This window comes from Cebidichthys violaceus, unplaced genomic scaffold (assembly GCF_023349555.1).
Source record: "Cebidichthys violaceus isolate CVI_PGR_0920_01 unplaced genomic scaffold, fCebVio1.0.p SCAF_5, whole genome shotgun sequence".
Classification (NCBI taxonomy): Eukaryota; Metazoa; Chordata; class Actinopteri; order Perciformes; family Stichaeidae; genus Cebidichthys; species Cebidichthys violaceus.
In genome coordinates, this window is record NW_027176705.1 from 16500737 (window position 1) to 16515115 (window position 14379).

The following is a 14379-nucleotide window of genomic DNA, read 5'->3' on the forward strand; positions in this document are numbered from 1 at the left end:
TCAGAAGCACCTCCTAAGAGCACGCAGGTTGTGTTTTTTTTGTCTGCTGTACCGTATAGTACATTTTTGTTACTTCAACAAGAGCAGCTGGGAAAAGCCGAGCTTACGTCCACGGTGGCCAAATCAGCACTGATCCTTGGGGACAGAGTCCTGAGCCGCATTACCAGAATCTAACAGCCAGCGGCAACACATGATCCAGCCTTCCGCACACTAAACCAAACTGTATCTGCTTAGACAAAGTTGTGTGTCCGGCCTTTCCATTGTGTCGATGCCTACCTTTAAATGATGTCAACATATAAATTGTTTTGTTTCACTGTGTCTTTTGGTTCACTACTACTTCTGTACCGCCAGCTACATCTCCCCTCCCTGAGGCTTAGTCCGGTGTGGACACAGACCATCCTAACGGCAGACAGGTGTAACTAATAAGATTAATAACGGCTGCATTCAGTTTAGGTGTTGCAGTGCCAGGGCCTTGCTATTGTGCGTGTTGGCTCACTGGCAAACCTAAGTGGAACGGAACCATCATTAATGCCATTAGTTACACCTGTGCTTTTATGTAATGACGAGTCAAAACCCCTGACATGAAAATGGCCTATTATTAAACAAGCAGATGTCCATTTGAAGTGGGAGTACTGGCATAGCATCAAATTTGAAATGTTAGCCCATTGCTGTCAAATATGGTGTTTAACCTTCTGCCAGCCTAATGGCCCAGTTACACATGCGCTCATGACCGCAATATTTCATACCAAATTCAGTTTCTTTTTAATAGAATCCTCACTTCGGTATTAAAGCCGGTGTCAATTTCTTCACATCCAAATTTTGGTTAGGTCCGAAATCGAGGATGCTATATGTTTAGCTGCGTGGCCGTTGGCCATGATTTCTTTGTGCGTACTGGGAGGTAGCACTGGCTGGCACAGCACTGCAGTCACAGCTGCAGGTAATTAAGTAATCAGTACTAATGTGTATTTATCTCTCCTGTGGTGAGGCTGGAGACTCTTCCACTGATTACACATGCCAGGATCATCACCTGGAATTGGGTTGCTGCAGCTATTTGTCAGTCCATTGCCATCCATCCTTAGATCCTAACAACGACCATATAGATTTATACTTTAATTTAAATAGGTCATACTCCATTAGTGACCATCGATTCGCTGTTACTGGCAGTTACACATGGCGGTATCTGTAAATATTCAGTAATAAATAATCTCTTCATGCTAGTTTGTGGACATAGTTATATTGCAGTGATGTGTTATTATCTTCTTTGTAAATGCTGACATTATAACTAGGTTAAGTTTAAACTTAAGAACAGTTCTGTGTCTTCTAGACTTGTGCTGTAAAGAAAAAAGCGTGGCCACTCTATTTCTGTTTGATATGGCTAATATGTTTGAGGAAAAATCAACCACAAAGATACATTGTGTGTGTGTGTGTGTGTGTGTGTGTGTGTGTGTGTGTGTGTGTGCGTGCATGCGTGTGCGATGGAAATCCCGTCTTTGATAGGTCAATATCATTCAAGCCAAATGGCAAAACAATTAAAAAGCACATTCACAGTAATATTCTGGGAAAAGAACCGTAAGGTACATTTTCTATTCTATTCTGGTTTGTTTGAGCAGAAACAAAAGTCCACACTTGGCTGGAGTAGCCTGATAGTCCACTGTTGGTAATGTAGGCATGTATGTGTGTGTGGTACATGATGGGATCTTCTCTATCAACATCTGGTCTCTTCCATCCTATCCTTGTTGAAAAACAGATTATCTGGTGCCACAACTCCCACATGATCCTCCACTGAAGCCCCACTAACAAACACTAACAGCTGAGTGCAGTACCAAGCCAAGCCAAGACACCTTATGTGGAATTAAATTCAGGTCAGCACTTGCTGGGTGAATGTTTTTGTTTCTGTAACACCAGCGAACCCCCAATGCCGCTTTTATCTTGCCAGCCGAAAAACAACTTCTCTCTAAACCAGACAGTACGTCTGCGAGATGTAATCGCTATACCCAAGGCTGCAATTTGAGCATATTGCAATGACAAAACAGCTTCATGGTCGCATACATTCCCTGACATTTGCTTCAGATAGCTTTGCATTATATGTAGTTCTAAGCTTTAGGTGAGCCCCGTCTCATAGTACTGCTAAGTTTTCAACAGTGAATACTTACCGGCATTGTAATAGCGGTCCAGCTTCTCCCATAGGGGCTCATCCTCATGCTGGAGACTGGACAGTTTGAGAGGTTCATAGATGGATCCTGAGGAGGGACAAATCTATTACAAACCATCTTTAAAAAGTGTTCCAGTTACTAATAGTGACCTACAGCAACATTTCTACAAAAAAAAGAATGCCTTTTGTTGTCTCATGAATCCTTAAAAAACAAAACATATTCACCTTAATTAACATTATGCCTTCATGACTAAACTGTACTGAGGTAAAATTGATAAAGGACAACGGTTTTCATCTTAGTCACTTAGTGACGTTTTTTTCAATCTTGAGACAATAGTGCTATTTCATATATTCCAATGTGTAGATAAAAAAGGTCTGCAGTCAGCAGTTGCTTGTGAGTACATTTTTTTCATAAAAATGATCTTATTTACAAGTAATTTAAAAAAAAATATAAGAAGTAAATTAAAAAAAAAAACAATGCAAACACATGCCATCAATAAACTCTGTTTTTCACTGCAACACATCGCATCACAAAGAGCTCAGCACACAAAACAATATTCAGGCTCCAAGCTAAAGATTCAAATGGTAATGTGGCTCACCACCGGATATTTCCGAACGTGTTCCTCTGAGCTGAGAGAGAGCCGGAGTTTGAGGAAAACCCCCATCTGTTCGACTTTCTCTATTTTCAGACACTTTTCCCTCTGCTGAGATTTGCATTTTAATAGGTTCGACCTTGGGTCAATACCACAGGTACTGAAAAATTCACATTCTGGCTGAAATTAGCATAATTTCCATCAGCTTAAAAGTTGCAAGGGACAAAGCCAATCCATCTCTTTTTAAAGATAACACTCTAAAAGAGCATAGAGGAGGTCCAATATTCCAATTTTAATTTCTCACATGAGATCAGACAACTGTGGGTATTCGGCGTTCAGCTGGTTTTAAACAATCCCATGACTAACTTCAGAGATGCAGCACTCTGACACTAATATAGATGCAGTATGTCATATGACCTGATTAATACTGTACATGTATTTGGTGTCACTTCTGGGTCTCTCAAGTCTACTGTGAAGGAGCAAGGAGATTATTCATATGGCTAAACCAACACAAGACACACATGAGTTTTGCCGACAGCCCAAAAGAGCGCGAGCATCTTGTGTTTTGTTTTCTCATGATTACAAAATAATGATGTTGTGATCTCAACATTGCTGGCCTCCTAATCGGGATATACAGTATAATAACCTTCTCAAGTACGGATAAAAAAAAAAAAAGATTTCCTCTCTGGCCTTCTGTGTGTGGCCGACTGCATTGTTTTCCTCTTTTGTGCCGCCACTACTTACCAAGTCTGTGTGCTTTCCGATGAGGCCGGGCACTCGCGGCCACTGAAGCGGCCATTCTCAAAAGGTGAAATTAAGGCCAATCGTCTCTCTCAGCTAAATCACAAATCTACAGCAATTCACAGGAAGGAGTTAGTAGCATAGAGTTAGATTTTATTTTTTAGACATGCATGAATCAACAATGAATTACACCCTGGGTGATGAGGATCATGTACAGCAAGCAAGGAATTACAATGCATTGTATTTGCTTAGGAATGCCAGTTATGTGAACCCTTATAGAGAGTCAAGATGAAATATTATATGATGGTAATGTAATTATGAGAAGAACTTCAGTAAATTGAGACAGCACTTGACTGATTATTGCCCTTGATTTTCCACTTCAAAATGCTATGGTGTCATGATGCTGCACTGCTGTGTTAATACTGAGAATGGATGCACCTCATCACATGTGCTCCCTTCGATTGATAGACAAGTCATAATAGCTGCCCTCAGATGAGGAGATGTTGTCCTTTGCGTCACATCTCTTCGCAAGCTGCCTTTTAGCAGATACAGAAATCCCAAACGACAGCAGTTATTATGACACTGCTAGATGATTTATGGAGGTACAATGTTAGGAATTCTTTGTTTAGCCCACCACCAAAAAAAGAAAGTAGTATGACAACAAAGAAAGTACAGATAGAATAACTGACTACATTTACAATCAGTGTGGTCTGTGAGTGAATTTGGAATAACCTGGTCATAATGTATATTGTTTTTCTCAGTTGTATCACTTAAAAAAATGGTGACCCTACAGTTAATGTGAAGGTTTTTTATTTATTTGTTGTTGTAATCCTGGCATTGTACAACAACCTTCAAAGTTGTATGGTGGGATCACTTTCCCTCGAGAGCCATGCTGACTACCAGTGCAGTGATAGCACACTACTCGCCACCTCATGCAGCGCGCGCACAGTACAGTTAACTAAGGGGTTAGATGTAACAGCAAAGGGGAGACCTGTTGAAGGGCTCTTAAAATAGCTCCTGGTTGCTGCACATTTACACCTCTGACCTTTCATGCTTGTACCGTCAGTGCAGTGGACAAATGCAATGGGCAGATCAGGTCCATTTTAACCCCATGTACAGTGTCTTTACAAACACACGGTCTCACACAAGCACAAGAAACAATCGGACGTTCACGCCGCACGGTGTCATGCGAAGTAATAAGTCTGACCTGATCTTTTTGATCGGGCTCTGAATTCCAAGAGTCTCCGTCCGACATCTGCAAGGCTCGCCATGTTTACACACTGTCCAATTCGACAGAATGTTAAAAGATTTCCGGTGGTGTCCTTCAAAATAAAACAGAGGGGGGGGTAAGGCTCCCGAAGAACAACATAAGTATACATATTTAAAGTGGCCTTTAAATAGTAAATTCATGACAGTAAAAAAAAATCATGTCATATTAATGAGTATTATTGTATTTCATTAGTTTAAATGTATTCACTTTACTTTCTTGTAAGCCTGATAGTTTTATTTATTATGAAGATCAACTTCACTTCCGACTTAGCTCTAGCTAACCTTCTCTAGCTTGATGCAGTTATCAACTTTCAAACTACCAGTAGCACGACACTGCCGTAAACAAGGAAACTCTAATGTCGCATTGTGTAACGCAACCCTTATTCCGGTGCATTTATTCCACCTCTTTCTAATACAATTGATACAGCAGAGCGGCTATCTAAATTATAAAATAATATTTAATCTATAACATCATTTAATCGAACGAAGCTGCTATTTCACCATGCCGTAAAGCTGTCTGCCGTAATACAGTTAGTGTTGTTGTGAGGAGCTGCACCTGCACTAGAGGAAGGATGTGGAGATTCAAATTCAATATTTGGGCATTTTTGTTACTTTTTGTGGGACAGTACAGCGCATTTGCTCTTCAAGATGTAACGGCCGACCTTTTTGGTGCCGAAAACTATGGGACGGTGGCGGCGTTTGGAGATTTTTACGCGGATAAGCAGACAGACATCTTCATCATCCGAGGGCGTACGTTAAAGCTTCCGTAACGTTACTTTGCTTTCTGTCGTGTATGCTAATTAACCGCTTGCACAAGTTACGTATAGTGTTTTAAAAATGTGTTTAGGGTAGTTGTTTAAAATGAATCGCTATACTTCCGGAGACATTTACCTATATATATATATTGTCCTATGTTGACTGCTTACTGTTTCAGAGGCTGAACTGGTGATTTTCTTGGCTGACTCGAAAACACCTTACTTCAAGCCCAAAGTTAACATCACAAAGGACATCTTCCCGAGGTACATGCCGCTTTCAGGGCTATTTTCCTCTCAATACATTCCAGTTACACATTACATGTAACATCTCGTCAGTACTGAGGAGGTGACTCACGTGTCAGGGTGGCAGTGTTTACTCTTTAGGAGGTGATAACAGCAGAGTCATTCTCTCACTTTAATGGACAATCTTCCTGTTCAGGGACACCGTCATCACCAGCGTGGTTCCTGGGGACTATGACGGAGACTCCCAGATGGACGTCCTTCTTACAGCTCAGATCCAAAGCTCCATGACAACTGTGTTCATCATTTGGGGGAACAACCAGACATTAGGTACAGCTTTAACAGCGACTGGGTGCTGAGGGTGGGTGGGGGCCAGAGAACGCCGATGATGATGGGTGTAGCTCACACAAATTGAGATTGGAGTAGAGCCATTGTTATTGTTGTTAGTTCCACAACTAAGTGTGTGTCCGTTATGGAGAAGGTGTATGGATCTGATGTATTTGGGAACGATAAACGATAAAACCACATGTTGTGAACCATATAGGCAGATTTAACGGTTAAGAAAAGAAACTGTGGTGATGCTCATCAAGCGAACACATCAGTTACAAGGTTTACACAGATAGCAAGTATTATAAGTTTCAATGTTTTCTTTTAGGAGCACTTAATTACAACAGAAAATAAAGAACCTGAGTCAAATTCATCAGCCCCCCTTTTGCTGGAAGACAGGCTGTCATGTGCCCAAATCAATATCGAACTCAACTTTGTCCATAGTTGTTGACATTTGAACCAAGTAAAATCTGTTTAGCCTGACTTGACCAGGTTTTCTGCGCTGTGTGGGCTTGTTGAAACTGTTCTTCTTCTGCAGATTTGAGTGGGCGGCTCATGCTGAACAAGACCTTTACAGATCAACCTCTTGTTATGGAGTAAGTATCAGTTCTGAATGGCGCTTACATAAGTTCTACTGTGGATGTTTTGCTCATGGTGTCGGAAAAAGCAATGTGTCTTCTGTTTACTTGTGCTAGATTCCTATGTTCAAACATTTAAAAATATTGTTCCATGTCAATACACTTTTATTTATTTATTTATTTAGTATTATTATATTTCCTGTGTCAGATGAATGTACACCGACTTACCAGTTTGTTAGATACTCTTGTGCGATCAAATAAAAACCACTACTGTAATTTAAATTCTGCCCGCCCAAAATGAGTGCAAATGGATGTGGAAAACATATTTGAAAGACGTGATATGATGCAGTTGAATACGACGCCATAGAGCTGTATCTACGCCTCTCTGACAGTGTCAACAGGTTTATACGCTATGAACATAATAAGCTGTTACCTCAGTGCAAGTTTTAATAAAGTGGAACTCTTCCCACAGTTTCAATGGGGACATGATCCCGGACATTTTCGGAGTCACTAATACCGCCGCATCACCCCTGCTCACCGAAGTGTGCTATCTCACCAAAAGGTAACGTAATCGTCCTCAAACTCCCTTCGAATTTTGTGTGTTTATTTCTAATTCTCTCACTCCTTAAATTGCTTTCTAAAATGTGCAGCTTTGTGGTTTTTCCTCCCCTTTAGGGTTCCGAAGTGGGGGAAAGCACTGAGTTCACCTGTCAACATGCGCAACCCTCACTCCAACGCGTTCATTGACCTCAACAAGGACTTCACCGCTGGTGAGTCGAGTGGTGTTTGAGCAATGTCTAACGAGTGAGATACAAATGTAAAATGCATTCTCGTCATGGAAGCTGTGCTCAAAATGCACCAGTGGTATCAAATCTTTGCCTTTTCAGCGACGAAAACTGATCTTTTTTTCTTTTTTCTTTTCTTTTTTTTAAATCGACAAATCCTCTTTAATTTTTTAACAGCAGATGAAGTGAGTGTAAAAGGCCGTTCTATAATGAAAGAACAAGCTTTAAGACAATGTGACAGTAAGCGTCCTACCTTCTAGAATGTATACTTATTCAAGACACGAGGGGAGTTATTACAAAGCCCACCACTGATGAGCTCCTGGAATCATACATTTAGCCCATCTGTTTTCATTATAGCTATTTAACAACACTGAGCACAGAAGTGAACACAGCTAGAAAACCAAAACACATTCACCTCCACTCAGACCCCGCCGTGTGCCGAACGCCTCACATTCTTCACTGCACATTGTGCCACATTCATTATAACTGTCACCCAAATCCCTTTAGCCTTACTGTATTATGTTCTCTCACGATGGGCTTTCAGTGTTTCTCTACGTGAATCAATAAGTGTCATTAATGTGTTGGAGACAGAATGGAACAAAGAACAACCATTACTGAAATCACAAATCCTTTTGGGGCATCGGAAACCTTGAAATTCTGCACGGAAAAGCCGACCGATAAGTTCCTGCTGTGCAGCGGTGGAAAGTAATCAAGTACAATTTTCTTGAGTACAATTTTGAGGACCTTTAGCTTTACTTGAGTGTTTCTATTTCCGGCGACTTTGATTTTTCATAAACAAAACATCCCTCCGATAAACCCATATATTCATTTTTCATATATGATAGCATAACACTCATAAGAGACATTTATTTCTGAGGAACGAGCACTAGTCAAGGTAGTAGTACAAATCTGGCCAGTTGGATTATTAAAGACTAAAAAGACAATTAGTTACAAAAATAAATGTCAAAATCTCTCTGTAGTTTAACAATTCATTGCTTTTATTTATTCATTTAGAAGGACTGTATGCTGCACAACCAGCAGCTCATGTGCAGTTTCTTCCCAGTTTCCTCCTCATTTTCTATTTCCTGATACATTTCAGCTGCCAATGCCACAAGAAAACCCTGCTTAAATGTGCAGTGATCAGTGTTTCATTGGGACATGCAGTCCATGTGATCCGTTTATTAAAAGATCTACTGTATGTAGAAGAATAATAACACATTTTCAGACGCCGCCTTCTGTTCTTACTTTGCGACATTTCTTAAAAACTCAAGAGGATGTAGAGCTTGTGTAGTTGTGAACTTGATTTTTGAATTTTTTTGAATTTTCAAGTTGACTTCGAGAGAACGTAACAGCCATTTTCTCCACCAGTGACTGGAGAAATCACCTCCTCCTTGTTTTACAGCATCTCACTCCTGTCCTTCTGCCCACTAAGTGTAGCGCTGTCACTTAGACTTATGGGAGGATTTTTTATTTATTCCCCCCCCCTCTGGAAACTAATCCTCGTGTTTAAGGTAATCAGAGAGGATTTAGTCGTGTCATACTCACAGCAGGTATCTTTTTGTGCTGTGTGGTTTTATTCCCAGGGCTGTCACAGTTTAACCAGAGCAGGTTTTAATTAATATTTAATCTGTTTAGGGATTAGGAGAAAGTCAATGAACTTCTACTTTCTTTTTTTGTGCCAGACTTAAATAAATTCTGGTAGCAATATTTGGTGTTTTGGGGTTTATTTGAATACAGATTGTACTGTTCCTGCAACTCATCAGTCAGAGGGATGGCCTGCATGTCAGCCTGTCTTTAACTTTCTCCAGGAGTCACCTCTTACTTCCTTTTTTACATTCACGTGTACACACACACACACACACACACACACACACACACACACACACACAAGGACAGTGGTCATTAAATCCTCGTGACCTCCTAAGTGCGTTCAGCTCGCTGCGGGTGGATGCGCAGAGCTCGAGGAGGAGAACCAGTGGCGAAAGAAAACCCTACTGTCGGCTACATCTGGTGGATGTCAGACTCTTTGGCTGCCACTGTGTGTGGGGGCATGCAGATGGAGGGAGAGGGAGAGAGAGAGAGAAGAGCAAAGCAGGCGGGAAGGGAACGAGAAATAAAGCTGAGTCTGAGAGGCTGATGGTGGGATGAGTGGTTTGAAAGAAAAGGAGGGTAGGAAAGCATGGCTCAGCCCACGGTCTGCTGTGACCACCTGCTACTCTAAGCGGGACCGGCTGGGGCACCGCAGTGCGGTTTAAGCAGGGAGAGAGTGACTTTTAAAGGAGCTGTATTTAACACTCGGAGCGTTAATATAGCAGCAAACAACTATTTGCGAGGTAAAGATATAGCGGAGCAATGGCATCCCGAGCGGAGAATGAAGTAGCTCTCCCTCGGTGTGTGTTGTCTGAGCTTCTTCTTGCTCTGTTGGCAGAGCCGGGCCAGGCCTTTTTAAAGCTTGTTCGTGCTTGTGGGCGTGGCTCCACTGGTTCTTCCACATTTAAAGACAATCTGGGTCTCACTAGTTAGCCAGTCTAAGATCGATAAGAGTTTGAAGCTTTTCAACGGCCTTAGATGTTTTAACAGATTCATTCATGTGATCTGGTAACATGCTCCAAAGAAATAGGGGGCAACAGATCTCCTCTATAGTGCGTCCATACTATCTAAACTTACAGCCATTGGTTATAAAAGGGGAAAAAAAAAAGCCAAGTATAAGCAGGACAAGAACACAGAGTGATTAAAGATGCCTTCAAATTGTTTAATATTTATGAGTATAGAATGAGGCATGTATGCACATTAATCTTATACATCTTAATTAAAGTCAAGCAGAGTTTAGTTACTGTGGAGAATAAGCGTGAAACACTCGAAAATGCAAATTGCACAAACGGGAAAATTATAGAAATTAACCACCGTGTTTGAATTAAACGGAGGCATCATAAAGGATCCGGCAGATACTGGAGGGGCACTTGATGAGTTTGTCTAAAATGAGTGTACAGAGAAGGGACTACCTAGATCTACTAAACAGCCAATCGCAGAACAAAGCCTGGTAATGAATATTTATCATTTATAATATTTATAATGGAAGTGGGATGCCTTACTCTCTCAGGTGTTCATGTGTGGAAGTGTGCCAGTCTCTCCTCCCAGTACAGTAATACAGTGAGCTACGTTGTTAGCGTGGTCCGAGGAGGCTGAGGGCTGTTTCGGGGCCCTTGTCACGACTCCAATTTCAGTCCAATGTCATAGCTGTAAACGGTCCCATGGTCGTGTATTGGCTGCCCTCACTACATCAACACTGCCAGAGAGAAAAAAAAAAAAAAAGTCTGGAATTATTTCCTGGCCGGTGTCAAGGCCTCATTTAGCCCGCTTATTGTACTCTCCAGCCAACCGACCTGGAGACGACACACCGCATACGGCTCGTAATCTCTTCTGTTATTATCGCGCTGCTCCAGCCAATGTCTTTAACAGCGGCGCATTCATAACAGCTTTGCGTTTGTGCTCTTTTTGCCAGTTATTTTGTCTCTGTCCTCACACATTGAGGGATTTCAGGTCTCTTGAAGGAAGTTGGATACCCCCCCCCCAGCTCACTGTATGACTTTTGTACTTCAGCCAATAATACATACAAAATCTGGAGTTCATAGTGTAAGCAAAGGCAAGACAACGGAGTGGACGGAATATCACATGAGAGAAGTTTATGCGGCTTTGCACATGTCCACTGAGTTAACATGTCTTCAACATTTTGCCAGAGTAACATTAAGCCGGTCTAATAGTCGGCGCCTACTGTGAAAACAGTGTTTCCACGGGAAAAAGATAATCATTTATACAGTATATTGCTGTCTTTTCTTTGCACCACAAAAGCAAAGACATCATTAAGCATTGAGCCGGCTTTGTAGATGAAGTTGTTCTGTTCTGGTTACTCCTCACCACAGTGACAACTAATTAGCAGGAAAGCGGCTTTTGCAGGACAGCCAGGAGGTTCAGATGTATACAACACACTGATGTGAGCAGGTGCTTCAAGAGCCGCCCAAAGCGTCCGTAAGCATCAAAGCCAAATGACCACAGGAGACCTTCTCATTTGAACGCTACGGTATTCGCCCGTATTAGATCCGGCCTCCAGTTCAGGATCACGGTGTCCCACAGGGGCCACTTCACAACATGTGACATCAGAAAGAGCCCCGCTGGGCAGGAAGCTGTCAGGAGCACGACGGGAACTTGTTTGAGGGGGGAAAAGGCATTAATTGCGAAGTAATTATAGATGCCATTTTGAGAAGAAAAAAAAAACACATGCCCAACGACAGCAATGCTGGCAATACAGGATCCATTGCTAGGCAACGGCTATGGTAATGCTCTGTGCAGTATCCAATTAAACCAGCTCTGTGTCGAAGTGGCTTGTTGATTGTCTGACTAATAATGTGGTGGTTGGGGTAAGAGAACAGATTTGCTACCTAACAAGGGCGGCCAAGAAGAAGAATTGATTATACAGGGATTAAGTTTGCATTTGGATGGCAGAGTCTGGCACTTTTATTAGCCGTTTTGGTAATCAGAGTACTGTCACCCAGAGGGAGGACGAATATCGCAAGGGTTTTGGATAATAGTACTGGCAATTTCTTTCTCTAATAATGATAATAATGTCTTATTGCTTCCCAACTACTTGTCTTTCTCTCTGGGTCTGGGGGGGGGGGGCTCCCCTCAGGCCAACTGTGGCCCGCTGACAATTTCTAAAAGGCCTGAAAGCTTTTATTTATAAGCTGAGTTCAGAGCTAGATTGAATGGCGTGCTGCCATCAAAATGAGCACTATAGCGAGCAGGTTCACAGCCCAAAAGAATTCATGGGCCGATGCACCGAGACTCTGGATCAAATAGCTTTATTACATACTTGTGCAGCTGTCTTACAGAAGAACCAAAGTCACTGATAGGATCTGTGTTTGTGTGATTAAATATATTGATCCCAAAAAAAAAGGATTGCAGAGAAAATCTTTACGTGATTGACCGTTGGACTCTCTGATTTGCGGAAGTGCTTAGACAAACTGACAATAATCTGCGAGTGTTTTTCCAATATTTAAGTTTTTTTTTTTTTTTTTTTTTTTTACATCCTCACAAATCCAACCACTTGGGCGAGCATTTAAAAAGCTTTTTTTTTTTTTCAGTGAAGGAAAAAGCTGGTGCCGTGAATAGAAAGAAGGCAGACCGATAGAAGGCCAAAACAAAAGATTATTGATTTGGTTGTTTTAAAATATCTAAACCGCTCTACACAAAGCACAGAGAGAAACATCCCAGCGCTAAACCTTGGGCACCCACAGCCACATGTAGCCGACGTCTTCATAAACACATCACTTGCATTCACTGCTGTTCCTCGCATTGTAATTTCCACACATTCTAGAGATCTGGAGTGAGCTCACAGGCATGTTAGGAGCGCCTGGTGCAATGCGCCAGTCCTTTTGAGGTATGTCGTTTGTAGCATTTCCGCCTCCAGGAACGCTGGCGCAGCGTCAAACGGGCAAAAGAGACGCCGTGTTTATTTTGATGAACACGTTTGGTTTTGTTTTAGCAGATAAGTGAATAGTAGGAATGAATGAGGCAGAACATTGTGAGCACTGTGACTGTTGCCTGAGGTTATGATGTCGACCCATGTTCTGTCCCAAAATAAATTCCCATGTCAAGAAGAGAACTGTACACGGACGTATACGAAGGGTGGTTCTGGATGTTGATGTGAGTCACTTCTTTTTGATTTACAACAACCTGAACTGACAGTTCATTCTCTTCTCTCGCCCATCTCATCAAATACACTCAGTGCCCATTGGCGTCTGATACAGACCCAACAAGGCACCCTATAGTGTCTGTATGGGACACATCAGGCTTTCAACCACCTCCAATGTTGACTTATCTGCATCATTAGACGGTTGATTTATTTTACCGTACTTTTGTTCCCTAGTTTACATAATTAACTAATAGCAGTTACTTGAATGATATACTTTATTTTTTACCCAAACCACCATCTTTTCCTAAACCTAACCAAGTAGTTTTGTAGCGTAAGTGAGCAGAAATGCTAAGAAAACCTACGTTGTGAGTTTATTTTGAAAAACGACTATGTAATGAGCGGAGACTGTGCGTTTCCTGTGAGCACTGAAGTTTATGTTGAAAAGACAATATGCTCGTAACGAGCAGAAACTGACGTATAAGTCTTCATACATAAAACAGACAATCAAAAAAAAATGTTTGTAAAGCCATGCTAGTGGACTGACTGTATGGATGGCGATATCTGCCTGTCTTGGTCGCTCACCACTTTTTTTTTATTGCGAGGGATTTGGATGGATTGCCATGACATTTAGTAAAGACATTGCTGGTCCTTAGAGGACGAAATCCACTGACTTGGGTGACATTTTATCTTGCGCCACCAGTAGGTTAAAATGATTACGTATCCACTGAAATATCCTAATATATACAAGATGGATTGGCTCTAAACTTGGCACTGACTTTCAGGGTTCCCAGAGGATGTATCCTTGTACTTATGTTTTTGTCCAAATACTTGCAAAACGATTGCCATTCCCATCAACCTCAGCAGTACTTTTTATTTATTTTTTGAGTTCTAGTCACACACATTTTTGTATAATATCTGACAGTGTTGCAGTACTCAAGATCGGCCTTTCTTCCGAGACTTTTTCTCTCCGTCTCGTTTTGGAATCGGCCAAGTTTTTACTGTCTTGTTTTAGACAAAGAAGACCGGATTTTTTTACCGGTCAAGACCACAACTACAGGGATATCACTAAATTAATAAAAACAGTACTGTGATTGCCCAAATCAAAGAAAAATTCCCACACATACAATTCACATCTTCAATGCCTTTGCTTAATTTATCAAGCCATTTCACATGGTGCCATTTATTGTGTGTGTCATGTAGTGTGGGACTAACACTGGTCTGGTCTGGACTCGGTCTCGCCCTGTCTTGGT

At 41.5% G+C, this 14379-nt stretch overlaps 2 protein-coding genes across 4 annotated transcripts in view; one reads left to right on the forward strand and one right to left on the reverse strand.

Annotated features, from left to right (window-relative positions):
- Window positions 1-4764, reverse strand: part of phkb (phosphorylase kinase, beta) — a 90327-nt gene extending 85563 nt beyond the window's left edge. For 2 of the 3 annotated variants that reach the window (XM_068730715.1, XM_068730716.1), the window contains exons 1-2: window positions 4694-4758; window positions 2154-2240 (exon numbers count right to left, since the gene is read on the reverse strand). In XM_068730715.1, coding sequence (XP_068586816.1) covers window positions 2154-2240; window positions 4694-4757 — 151 coding nt within the window. In that variant the 5' untranslated portion in view covers window position 4758. Of the gene's footprint in view, window positions 1-2153; window positions 2241-3489; window positions 3596-4693 lie in introns of all 3 variants that reach the window. The other variant, XM_068730717.1, reaches the window with a different exon arrangement.
- Window positions 4765-5272: 508 nt separating this feature from the next.
- itfg1 (integrin alpha FG-GAP repeat containing 1) overlaps window positions 5273-14379 on the forward strand; it is a 127339-nt gene continuing 118232 nt past the window's right edge. Inside the window, exons 1-6 of the mRNA XM_068730718.1 lie at window positions 5273-5505; window positions 5690-5774; window positions 5950-6080; window positions 6616-6673; window positions 7128-7217; window positions 7331-7425. Of these exons, the coding sequence (XP_068586819.1) occupies window positions 5328-5505; window positions 5690-5774; window positions 5950-6080; window positions 6616-6673; window positions 7128-7217; window positions 7331-7425 (637 nt within the window). The 5' untranslated portion in view covers window positions 5273-5327. The remainder of the gene's footprint in view (window positions 5506-5689; window positions 5775-5949; window positions 6081-6615; window positions 6674-7127; window positions 7218-7330; window positions 7426-14379) is intronic.